The sequence below is a fragment of the Sorex fumeus genome, unplaced genomic scaffold (assembly GCF_029834395.1).
Source record: "Sorex fumeus unplaced genomic scaffold, SorFum_2.1 ptg000098l, whole genome shotgun sequence".
Classification (NCBI taxonomy): Eukaryota; Metazoa; Chordata; class Mammalia; order Eulipotyphla; family Soricidae; genus Sorex; species Sorex fumeus.
The window spans coordinates 37,108,067-37,120,381 of NW_026606155.1; the positions used below are offsets into that span (position 1 = coordinate 37,108,067).

The 12,315-nt window shown below is 48.6% G+C and overlaps 1 protein-coding gene across 2 annotated transcripts; it reads right to left on the minus strand.

Moving 5' to 3' along the window:
• Positions 1–753: 753 nt before the first annotated feature.
• Positions 754–12,058, minus strand: DACT1 (dishevelled binding antagonist of beta catenin 1). Of its 2 annotated transcripts, none has more exons than XM_056133225.1 (4): positions 11,368–12,058; positions 9,018–9,150; positions 8,153–8,308; positions 754–2,916 (listed from the first exon to the last, which is right to left on the minus strand). In XM_056133225.1, exons 1-4 carry the CDS (start codon positions 11,701–11,703, stop codon positions 1,100–1,102), a joined length of 2,442 nt encoding a protein of 813 aa, XP_055989200.1. In that variant the 5' UTR covers positions 11,704–12,058; the 3' UTR covers positions 754–1,099. The 2 variants fall into 2 exon arrangements, with proteins under 2 accessions (XP_055989200.1, XP_055989199.1); XM_056133224.1 differs by having other exon boundaries at positions 754–3,027.
• Between the last annotated feature and the right edge of the window lie 257 nt (positions 12,059–12,315).

A 12,315-nucleotide genomic window follows, 5' to 3' on the forward strand; every position in this document is an offset into this window, starting at 1 on the left:
GATATAAAAGGAGCAATTTTACACAATACTGTTTACCAAAAAAAGGTGGATTTTTTTGTTTTTATTTTTTTTTTAAAAAAAAAAAGCCCTTCCAGATAGGATAAGTCGTCCATTCTGGACTGGATTGCACTAATAAGATCGGGCCAATGATTAGGTGGCACAGTGCTCAGTGAGCAGTTCTGGGGTTAGAGTAATGCTCAAGTGTTATTTCATTAACAGCAAATTTCTCTGAACCCAAGAACTAAAATTTTACCATAAAGGAGAGTCCTCCAAGGGAACAAGGGTCAGATCTGTTACAAATTAGTGAGGAGGAGAAAGGCATCAAAACATTGGCTTAAGCAGCCCTAGAAAAGATTACTGTAATCAGGGCCTAGGCACCAAGTGTGGCAAAGTTTTAATGAACCCTTTTAAGGTATATTACCAGTCTCCTATCCAGGTCACCATATTTCTGGATCTTTAGGAGCTGGTCTTCAAGTTCTGAGTCCAGTAAACAGAAATGCTGAGGAGGAGACTGAAATGGCAATACATTTGTGAAATGCTGACAATATTGAAAATTGCAGAAAACAATGACTGACCCTAAGACCTACTTCATACCACCCTACCTGATGCCCCTCAACAAGAAAATTCTCATGAAGACACTGTCCAGGAAAAGAAACCAATGTATGTCCTAAAATTCCATCCACCTGACCTTTGGACCAAAGGCCTCACATCCCCCCACCCCATACCACCCTGCACCACCCCCCACCCCCCAAAAAGACTTGAACATTCAAACCTGTGCCTTGACACAACTCTGAATTTAACGTTAAAATCAGCTGACACCACAAAACTCATTCACTATCACCGCCAGTACAACCTCGGTTGACATTTAAGGAGTCAAACATTCTCTACCTTCCATAAAGGCACTAGAGTCCGTCCACTGTGAAGCCGAGACATCACTGACCTCGGTTATACCTTAACAAAAAGAAAACAGTCGTGAGAGCATCACACACACACACACACACACACACACACACACACACCCTAAGCTGTCACCTTCTCCTGGGTAAACAGGAATCCAACACCACAATACCCCTTTTCCTTTCTACACCCACCAGGGAACTCAAACGGTCGTCATCAGTTTCAAGGAGCCAGAGCGGAAACGGAGGATCTTCTTCTTGAGGTTGTGGGATGCCTTGATTTTGACAAAGGTCTTGGTGGCGTGGTGGTGCAGGTCGGGGGCCGTGACCGTCTGAATCGGGAGCGTCTGCACAAACTGCGACCAGTTCAAGCCCGCGCTTTCCTCCGAGTCGCTGGTGCTGGTGCTCTCCCCCGCGAACTCGCCCTCGCTCACGCTCGACTCGCTGTCCCCGAAGCAGTTGGTGGTGTAGTTGCTCTGCTCGTCCTCGCTCGTGTCCACCACGGTGGAGTGGAAGAGGGACTCGCACTCGGCCGAGTACTCGGAGTCGCTGGCCACGTACGCGTAGGGGCTGGCATAGGGCAGGGGGACTGCGGCGGCCGCGGCGGCGGTGGCAGCAGTGGTGGTGGCGGGGTACAAGCCCCCGTTCTCCCGCCGTGCCCGCCGTGCCCGCCGCAGGGCCTCCTCGTACGACACCTCGGCGGCCGAGCGCCAGCGCCGGGAATCCGTTCGCTTGTGCTTGGGCTTGGCCACCACCGGCTCGCGCGCGTGGCCGTGCGCCCGGGTCCCCACCCGGCTGTGCGCTCCTAGGGACCGACTGGGGACAGCTGCCTCAGCCTGGCCGCCCGCACCCTTCCGACTCCCCTTCGGGGCACCCCTTCGGAGCCTCTTATTTGTATCCAGGTCGTCGGGGAAGCGACACTTCTTGCTGGCCGCCCGGCTCTTCTCGCGCACGGTGGGCAGCGTGCCGTCAGGACCCAGGTGCAGGCCGGGCGCGCGGTGCTTCAGGGCTGAGCTCCTCACCCCGGCCACGGTGCGGCTGCCACCACCGCCACTGCCACCACCACCTCGGTGGGGCCGGCCGCCCGGTGGCTGCCCTGGCACAAACTGCGCCTTCACGAGGGGCCCTTCCTCTAGGCTTTGCGAGGAAGATCCCTCGCTTTTGAAATCCAGAGCCGGCCTCTCTTCCACCACGAAGGCTGGGGTCAGCAGGCCACTCTTCGGGGATGGCTTTTTCTGTGGCTGCACCACCACTTTGCTCTCTGGCGGTGGAGGTGGCGGGGCGGGGATTCTCCCCGGGCTCTCTTTGGAGGAAGCACCAGAGATCTGGCCGTTCTCATTAGGGGACTCCCCTGGCAAGGCGGGGGTACACCACCCATGGTCCTGGGAGGCGGACTTTATGGTTTTGGGCAGATGCTTACTTTGAAGTTCAGTGGCAGCGCCAGGCGAGGACCCCTCCAGCGGGGGCAACCTCTTATTTTCCACTGTTTCAGCCTTTGAGTCCTTTGACCACTGTTTCAGAGGAGAGAAGTTTCCAGTGTCCAAAGCGGGGATCCCGCCTGCAGCCACGGGCACCTGTTTAAAATTCTTCAGGTTTCCATTATTGCCCTGTGAGATGCTCCCGGTCACACGCACACACACACTCCCGTTCCTCAGAAGCCCCTTGGTGGGGTCAGCGTTCACACTCGTTCTAGGTTTGTTGGTCCTTACAGGGTGGGTTTTCTTCTGGACCAGGCTCAGAATGTAACCATCCATTTTCTTAGTGGATGCCGGATGGGGAGCAGACCACAGACCAGTTGGAGAGGGTGAGGAACTGTCTGTCTTGATGGTGTCCAGCTCAGATCCCAAGCAGATGTCATTGGCATGGTTGCCAAGCCTCTCCTCTTCCCTCAGAGTGTTGCCTGAGAGGCAAAGGAGAAACATGGGGCTCTGCACAGCCACGGCATGAAGTGGACTTGGGTAGCGATACACATCATTCCCGTTTTTAGACACCAGATCACACTGGTACTTGGGATTCACATCTGCAATGACATCAAGGGAGTTAAATTGTGGTGTGCAGGGGGAATGACAAATTGCCCCTGAGACCTGGTCTTCACAGTGGCCTTCCTTATATTCCAACCATCCTATGAGATCTGAAAAACATTTAAAGGTACACTCTGAAGAAATGAATTGGTCAGCACCAGCCTACCTTGACTCTAGCTAGTTTTTCTAAAGACAATTCATGGTAAGGCGAGAAAAACAAACAATAAGAGTAGATATAGTAGTGCAGGTAGGGTGCTTGCATTGCAAATGTAAACTCTAAGCATCACTAGGTGTGGCCCAAAAACTAAAAGAAAAAAATACTTCACTATTTAAGCTACCATTTTACATACAATTCATAAAATTGAGGAAGAGGGAAAATAATATATTAAAAAAAACTGTTTGAAAATAGTATGTCTTCTGAAGTGAAAGTATTAAGGCAATTTGATGCTTTCAAGAGTCAGAGTAATGGTACAGTGGGTAAGGCACTTGCCTTGCATGCAGAAGACCCCAGTTTAATTCCGAATACTACATATGGCCCCCCAGGACCACTACCAGGAATACCTGAATACAGAGTCAAAAGTAAGCCCTTAGCACTGCAAGGTGAGACCCAAAAAGCAAATAAATAAAAATAAACATTAAAAATGCTTTCAAGGGGCTGGAGCAATAGCACAGCGGGTACGGCGTTTGCCTTGCACACGGCTGACCCAGGTTAGATTCCCAGCATCCCATATGGTCCCCTGAGCACCGCCAGGAGTAATTACTGAGTGCCTGAGCCAGAAGTAAAACCTGTGCATTGCCAAGTGTGACCCAAAAAGCAAAAAGAAAGAAAAAATGCTTTCAAAGCAGTATGGAGAGCACTCAAGTAATAAAATTCTATATGATCCAGTCATCCTCCACTCTTGGATATTTAACAGAAGAATACAAAAATATTAATACTGGGCTGGAGCAATAGCACAGCAGGGAGGGCGTTTGCCTTGCACGCTGCCGACCCAGGTTCGATTCCCAGCATCCCATATGGTCCCCCGAGCACCGCCAGGAGTGATTCCTGAGTGCAAAGCCAGGAGTAACCCCTGAGCATCGCTAGGTGTGACCCAAAAAGCAAAATAAATAAATAAATAAATAAAATAAAATAAAAGCTCCAGGGTTCAGGGGCTGGAGCTATAAAAAAAAAAAAACATTAATACTAAGAGATAAGTGCTCTCCCTATAAATAGATCAAAATAATGGACTTAATAGATGGTATAGGGGTCAGAGAGAGAGTTCAGGGTTAAAGCACTTGCTTTCCAGTTAACTGACTAGCACTGCATATGGTGCCCTCAGCACTATCAGGAGTGAGCCCAGAGCCAGGAATAGCCTAGTCCTTGTGTGTCACCTCGCGTGGCACCATCAGGAGTGAGCCCAGAGCCAGGAATAGGCTAGTCCGTGTGTCACCTCGTGTGGCACAAAAATTTAAACAGAATTCAATGCTTTCATACACTAAATAATATGGGGGAAACTTTGAAATTTAGTGAAAATTATGATGTAACACAAAAGATAACTGTATGAAGATTACTTATGTGAAACAAAAATAATCACCAAGATGTGAGTGAATAAGGTAAAGGTAAAGGTAAAGGCCCTCCCGTTGATCGTCGATTTGCTCGAGCGGGCCCAGTAACGTCTCCATTGGAGACTTTGTTGTTACTGTGTCTGGCATATGGAATACTCTCGGTAGCTTGCCGGGCTCTCCGAGAGGGGCGGAGGAATCGAACTCGGGTCGGCCATGTGAATAGCAGCATCTAAATGCAGCAGAGAAGTGATTTTTTTTCTAATTCTTTTGGGTCACACCTGGCGATGCACAGGGGTTACTCCTGGCTCTGCACTCAGGAGTTACTCCTGGCGGTGCTCAGGGGACCATATGGGATGCTGGGAATCGAATCTGGGTTGGCCGCGTGCAAGGCAAATGCCCTACCCGCTGTGGTATCTTTCCAGCCCCTCTAATTCTTTTTCATTTTTTAATTTCCAGGCTATTCTCAGGATTTAGTGCTTGCTCTCTACTCAGGGTGCTTAGGGGACTGGTAGTGCTTAAGAGACTATCTGGAATGCTGAGGACTGAACCAAGGTAAGCTGCATGTAGGGCAATCAGCTTGCCACTTTGTACTCTCTCCAAACCCTATACGCATTTATAACTGGAGAAGTATGCTTTGAGAAAGTTTTTTTTATGCCATTATCCCTTCTGTATTCTATTTCTCATCTCCCTTTTTGAAAGCATGGTATGGGGGAGAGTAAGGGAATAAGAGGGGTTGTTTGGGGCCACACCAATGGTGATCAGTGGCAGTGTTTAGGGTACCTTTATGGGACAGGAGATCAAACCAGGATCTGCCACTTGCGCCTGACCCCTGTACAATCTCTCTAGTAGCTCCCTTTGAAATATTTTAGATAAACTATTCTTTCTGTGAATTTTCTCATTTTTATTTTTTCATTGTTATAGTTAATGTGAATAACATTCATTTTTATTATTCCTTAATTATGTATGTTCAAGGTTAACTGTCAAAATGTCAGGAAACTGATAAAATTTCAATGAACTAATAACATTTTAAAAATCACTTTATATTTTCAATAGTAACACTAAAAAAATAAGGTTTTTTAAATAGAAAAAATTCTTGATATGATTGAGTAGAAGTATTAATGAATAAATTTCTCAAATGTAAAAAAAAAAAGAGGTACCAAAATATAATAAAATCAAGTTTTCAGTCTTTTTTTTTTTTAATTTTGGGCCACATCAGGCAGGGCTTACTCCTAGCTCTCTGATCAGGGATCACTCCTGATAAGGCTCAGGAGAACAAATGAGGTGCCAGGTATGAATCCATAGTTGGCCATATGCACAAGAAGTGCCCCACTCCTATCCTATTCCTCCAGGCCCCTGAAATCAAGTTTCTTTAACTAAATCCTTTTATTTCTTATCTTGGTAAATATCTTCCAATATGAATTGTTTAAAGATCTTAAATTAGAGAAAATAAGGTTTCCTTTTTTAAAAAAATTTACAGCTAAAGTAACAAGTTAATGCATTCACAATGGTGTTAACGTTTACGGTCTTGATATACATAGTTACCTCAGCTCATCACCATCAAAGTGCCCACAATCTCCCCATGCATCTGGCTCTAAGTCACATCCAATCCACTTACTTTCCTCCTAATCTGGTGCTCTCAATTTGCATTCCAGTACCAAGAGTTTGTTGTCAATTTATATTATTTATTTACTTGTCTGTGAAAATCAAGGGTTTTTTCAACATTTAATTTGTTCTCTGTTATATCTACTCTTTTAAGTACAGGAAACCTACTCTGGGCCAGATTCTATGTTAATAATTTAATTTAGGGCCAAGATCCATGAGCTTCAGTTATAGTTTGAAGTCTCAGGAAAAACATAATCTAGACCCAGAAGTGGCCTGACTCATTTGTAAAAAATATATATACATATATTATTACAGACAAATATGCCATGTCTCCATCTCTCATGCCTACACCTAATAAACAGCTTGTAAGAAGCAGAAACCTCTCTAATACTCTTTCTCTTCCTCCATCTTTCCTAATGTCTATCTTTCCTTTATTACAAAGTCACATTTACCTAGACTTCCCCACTTTGTCCCTTTCTCTACTAGAGCTAAGAACAAAATAGAGATCTCAACCCCCAAGTTCCAAGTGTATCAATGCCACATCTTTACAATCATCGTGCAAAGAAGTGGCATCTGGGAGGCCAGGGGTCTGTCTACAAGGGAAACCTCTATCAAACTGCCTTTAATAGGTTTACAAAGTTTCCCTCTGAAATGAGATCTGGAAAGTGAAGGATAGCAATTACCAATGAACTTGGGCCCAGACTCTCCAGATAACACGGATCTGTGTTTCCCCAAATGACTCCTGCTGACAGCACACTGTACAAGTACAGAGACACCAGCCAATTAGAAGCCTCAGCTGTTTGGTATTATGTTTGCACTGCCTGGAATACCCAACTGGAGAAGACTGACAAATTAAAGGGATGGTGTCTTATGCCAGTCCCTACAGCTCTTCTAATCTCCACATTTATTCTGCTGTTCTGAGGAACTCCAAAAGAGCAAAACTAAGGAAGGAGTCCCAGGTTTCAACAATAAGTGCCATTCAGCTGACAGGCTCTGACAAATGGCTTATAAGCCCAAATTCCTGCTCTGTTTGATTAGAAGGTTACATAACAATTTCTGAATTTCCTCCATGTAATAGAAAAACATGGCAATTAGTTCTGACCTTGAATCGTGCCTCTATTATTCACTGTCTTAATTGCTCTAAACTTCCATAACCTCGCTAGGCCTCATATTTATTTATTTATTTGGATGCATAAAACAGAGCTAACAATACCCACACCCTAAAAACTGTTAGGTACATTCAAAAGAGATTAGTGTGCACAAAGCATCTAGTCCAATGTGTGACACAGAGAAAATATAGAAAGTCTTTCATTGCCAACAATAACATGATTCTTTCTGAAGGTCACCAAAAGGCTAACTCATAAAGGGGAACAAAGGTGCATGGCCTCGAGGAGATCTCATTTTACTCACCTGCTGAAAGAACAAAAGAGCTGCATCATACGGGGCATCCTGGAGAACATGGAGGAACCACTGTTCCTTGAAGTGCCAAGCAGCTCAGGGCCAGGCTAATAAATAGGTTTACCTCATGCTGAACTAACAGCAATGGCTCAGAAACTGAACTCAAGACCTGTACTATTGGGACACACTATCTTAGGATGAGTTACAAAACTATCAAGGCCCCAAAGCCAAGGGGTAATCAGAGAAGACTGTAATAGAGGTCATCTTGATTCTAGATGTAACAATAGCATGACATGCAGATGAGCCTTTTTTTCCCTCAGTGGAAAGGGTCGAAGCTAGACAACCTTTAATAGCCTTTAACCTCTTTCAGTTAAAAATGTCTGTCAGACATGATGCCCACTTAATACCTGTACTGCAAATCATAACACCCAAAAGAAGAGAGAGAACAAAAGGAAATGCCCTGACACAGAGGCAGGGTGAGGTGGAGGGGATGGGAAGGAGGTGGTGGGAGAGATGCTGGGATCATTGGTGGTGGAAAATGGGCACTGGTGGAGGAATGGATATTCAACCATTGTATGACTGAAATGCAAGCACGAAAGTTTGTAAGTCTGTAACTGTACCCCACATTGATTCACTAGTAAAAGAAAAAATAAAAGGAAAAAAATGTCTGTCAGTTCTAAAACATCTTACCTGAAGATTTGGGGCAACCATCTGTAATAGACAAGGTAGCTTCCAAAGGGCTGCAAAAGCAGGTGCTAGAATGACAACTGGATAAACACTCACTGAAGACAGAGTTGGAGGAATTTGAAAGGGATCCCGAAGCCCCATCACTCAGCTCATAAAACCCTACAAATAAAAACACCATTTGGAATTAAGATCCTGTCAAGCAATAATAACACAAATTCATGCTTAAAAGAAATACACATCTAGAAAAAGTTAAAAAAGTCGGGACTGGGGAATGGACAATTTTGGTTCACTAGATTTAGCATCCTGGTTGCCTAGTTTTATTGGAAAAGGTTGAAGAGTCCATAACTGCTGATACTTTTCAAAGTTATTCTCACCCTCGAATTGACCTTCCTCCTTAACCTCACCTTTAAAGATGGGTAAGGGAAAAAAAATACTTAGATCTGTCAAAGCCTCTATCGTGAATGTTTTAGAAAAATAACTCAAGAGAAAAACAAATCTATTTAAGAAGCCAAATGGCTTAAAAGAATAGGGGGTGGACGTTTGAAGTGGTCTCAGGAAGTTGAAGTGTGACTAATTTTCTAGCCTGTTCTGACTTTCTCAAGTTTCAAAGGAGGACCGCTCTTCCAGAAATTTGAATAGAAACTTTTCTTTTTTAACACTTAGGAGACTCCATATCAATCTCATCATTTAAAAATGTGTTGTCTTGATTTTCCTTCCCTCTCATGCAACTGAATAGCAGACTATATATTTTTTTAAATTCTTTGTACCAAAAGTAAACTCACTGCCATTTGCTGGTCTGGGGATGTTAAGGACATGGGCAGGCAGCCCTCAGGATTGCGGAGTTTGTTCCTCACACTCCCGCACCCACCTGAGCTAGGCCGGCTATCTGTCTCCAGGTGCTCTTCAGAGGTCTTTTCCACATCCAGCCTCAGGTCACTTATCTGTTTGTCAAGTTCTTGCAACTGATTCAACAAGCCAGCATCTCTTCTTCTCAAACAATTCTGATTAGGAAGAAATGCAGAAGAAAAGGAAAAACAAAAAACATTTTGGTGAGAAAGAGCCAAAAGTTTCCTCTAACTATTCCAATTACTACTAGAAGTCACAAAATCTTCCTAAACAAAAATTTTACCGGACAACCTAAAATAAGGAAGGTCTCAGAATGTCTCTAAGATTTCATTCATCGTTCTCACATTTTGTGGTGATATAAAGTTTCTATGAAGAATAATTTTTTAAAAATGACTTACTAGTAATGTCATTTAATATCTACTAACTTCTTTTTTATTGGTAAGGATAAGGGGAGACGATTTTTTTAATTCTCTGAGTACGAGCCATTTATTTTACTTTTTAAACAAAATAATCCTTCACATTAGACTCTTCAATTCGAAGTCAGAGTGTAACTGATTTCCTACAATACACTGTAATCTTGCTTAGGTGAGATTTTCTGGCCAAATGTCCTACAGAGTTTTGTTTTCTATGAGTTGCTTTGTGGGGTTTAATCATTCTTAGAGCCTTTGAAAGTGAGAAAGTAATACTAAAACCAGTGCCAAGTATAATGTGAGCTGGCAGAATCCAAAACCCTCCAGGGAAGGTCCATCAAGATCTGAACCCAACTTCGATTTCCAAAGGTGACAGATCTATCATACTAACTCACACCGCCACCTAGTGCTTCCCAGCGCTGGAAAAGCCTCAAGAACTCAAAAGGCATCTGGTTCAAATCATGAATGCCCAAGCCTCCACACGAAAACAGGACCCCAAATGCTGGCTGCACTGGAATTCTCCCGACAAGCTGCCTTGCCCCCCTCAAGGGGACAAGGGGAATGCGCCAGTCACAACCTTGAGACTCAAAGATAAAACGGGGCTCGTCGTGCACAAAACAATGAGCACGATGTCAGAGATCAGGTCTTGCAGCAGGAATTGGCACCATCTAACTGGCACATCCTAGCCCAGACACACAGCAAAACACAAACGAGAAAGCGCCGCTCACACCAGGACAAATGGACACCCTTGCAAAGTAGACGTGTGGGCTCTCCTCCCAGGGTCCTCTGCCTCCAAAGGCTTAGGACAGAAACCACTGCGCCTTTGTAAGTGAGTTTCTGGGGGTGGGGTGGGGGGGTGGTTGGGGGATGGGGACAAACAAGTAAAAGCAAGCTGATGCAGAGAGAGAGAGAGAGAGAGAGAGAGAGAGAGAGAAAGTTCTCTGAAAAGAGATCATGACAAATCACTGCACTGTGTAGACACTTCCCGGCTGTTGGGGGGGACATCATCGAGCATGCATCTCTTTTCAGACGGTGTCACAAGCACAGGTAAGGATTTAGTACACTGTTTGCAAAACTACATTTGCAGGTCACCCAAACAAAGCTGCCGCCATTATTCTGAGGCGGGGTCCAATGCTGCTCAAGATACTTTAAGAAGTTCTTTCTCTTCCCCCCCCCCCCCCCCCCATGAAGACGACAGCGAACGACTGTCAGAAATAATTCACCAAGACAAACGGGTCCCGTGAGCGGGGTCCCCGTTCTCCCCTCCCCCCCGCGCCCCGCAATCCTCACCCCCACCCCCCACGCCCGGGCTAGCAGCGAGTATACATAAGAGAGGAGGGGGCCCTCTCCGCGGCCAAATTTCCATCATTTGCATCGTAAACGCTGCCTTCCACAAAGGGCTTCTATGTGGATTGCAGCACCAGCCGGGCAAAGACTGGCAGGCGGGGGAGCGCCCCGGGAAGGGTAGGGCAACCTCCGGGCGCTTCCGCGCAACCATGAAATTCAGCCTCAAGTGGGGGGCCCCTGGACCCCACCACTAGCCCCCGCCCCTCTTGGGCTGTGCTCGGGTCTTGGCGGGAGGACGCGAAGCTAAGCCCTCCAAACCAGGCTTTGGAAACCTTGGGACACCGGGGCACCGCCTTCGTCTAAGAGTGAGGAGACTCGCCCCGCGGCCGTTCCAGGAATCCCCAGAGCAGAACGGGGGCGGGGGAGCAGTCACCCGCCTCCTCGCCATCCCTGCGGGGTCGACAGCTCCACACCTGACACAAAGCCTGCATCCGCCCACGCGCCTTGAACCCCGGACAGAAACGCGGGGGGGGGGGGGAGGGTGGTTGGGAAGAACGTTGCGGGAGGGGCCCCGGAATCAAGCCCGTCCCGCAAGCAAAGGCACCCTCTCGTGCACTCCCCTCCCCCCCAAACATCGGCGGGTCAGGGGCGCCCCACCTCGGGGCTGCCACCTACCAATTGCTTGCGCAGCAGCATGATGTTCTCCTCCAAGAACTTCTCCTCCAGACGGCTCCGCTGCGCCGCCTCGGCCGGCAGCTCCCCGGCGCCCCGCACCGCGGCCCCCGCGGCCCCGGCCCCGCGCAGGGCGCCCCGCACCAGCAGCTCCTGCCGCTGGCGCAGGTACTCCAGCTCGGCCAGCCCGGCCAGCGTGGCCTCCTGCCGCTCCCGGGTGCGCTGGCGCTCCGTGTCCGCCTCGCCCTTCTCCCGCCAGCGCCCCTCGGGCTCCGCCGCGCGCGGCTCGCCCCGCACCGGCGCCGGCGGCTCCAGCTCCCGGGCCGGCCCCGGCTTCATGGCCCCAAGCCCGCGCCGCGCCGCCGCCGCCGCCGGCACCCGTCACCGCGCCCCGGGCCTCCCGGCCCCAGCAGCGAGGGCTCCCCCGCTAAGGCAGAGACCGCGGGCGCATGCCGCCGCGCGGCGAGCCACGGCGACGGGGGCGGCGGCCAGACGCGATCGGGACCTTCGCGCGCAGCCTCGGGCTCGCAGCCGTCCCGGGCCGGGCGGCGCCGTCCGCTGTCGCCGCGGCCCCGCAGCTGATAACGCCCCAGCCCGGCGCTACGTCACGCCCGGCGCCCGCCTCCCCGCGCCCGAGGCCCGCTCCCCCGGACTCTCCCCGCGTCTGTCGGGGGCGCCGCTCGCACTCTGCGCCGGCCCCAGCCGCCCTCGGCCCGCCCCGCTCCTCCCTCTCTCCTCCCCCGCGCGCCGCCGCGCCCCCTTTTCGGCTCTCCCCTGCACCCGATTTTTTCCTCTCTCCTTATTGGTTCTTTCCCTGTCCCACCAAGCCAGGGGGCGAGCGCCGGGTGCTCCCCGCGTCCAGTTACGGCGAGCCGGGCGGGCAGCGGGGCTCCCCGGAGAACTTTCTGCAACTCCAGCGAGTTGCTGCTGCTCAGTTCTTAACCCTTTCCC

Excerpts from the sequence above, each read along its gene's own strand:
- DACT1 (XM_056133224.1), bottom strand. The coding sequence starts at position 11,703 with ATGAAGCCGGGGCCGGCCCGGGAGCTGGAGCCGCCGGCGCCGGTGCGG. Across the intron at positions 9,151-11,367 it reads TGCTGCTGCGCAAGCAATTG|AATTGTTTGAGAAGAAGAGA; the intron begins GTAGGTGGCAGC and ends CTTCCTAATCAG. Across the intron at positions 3,028-8,152 it reads TGGTTGCCCCAAATCTTCAG|ATCTCATAGGATGGTTGGAA; the intron begins GTAAGATGTTTT and ends AATGTTTTTCAG.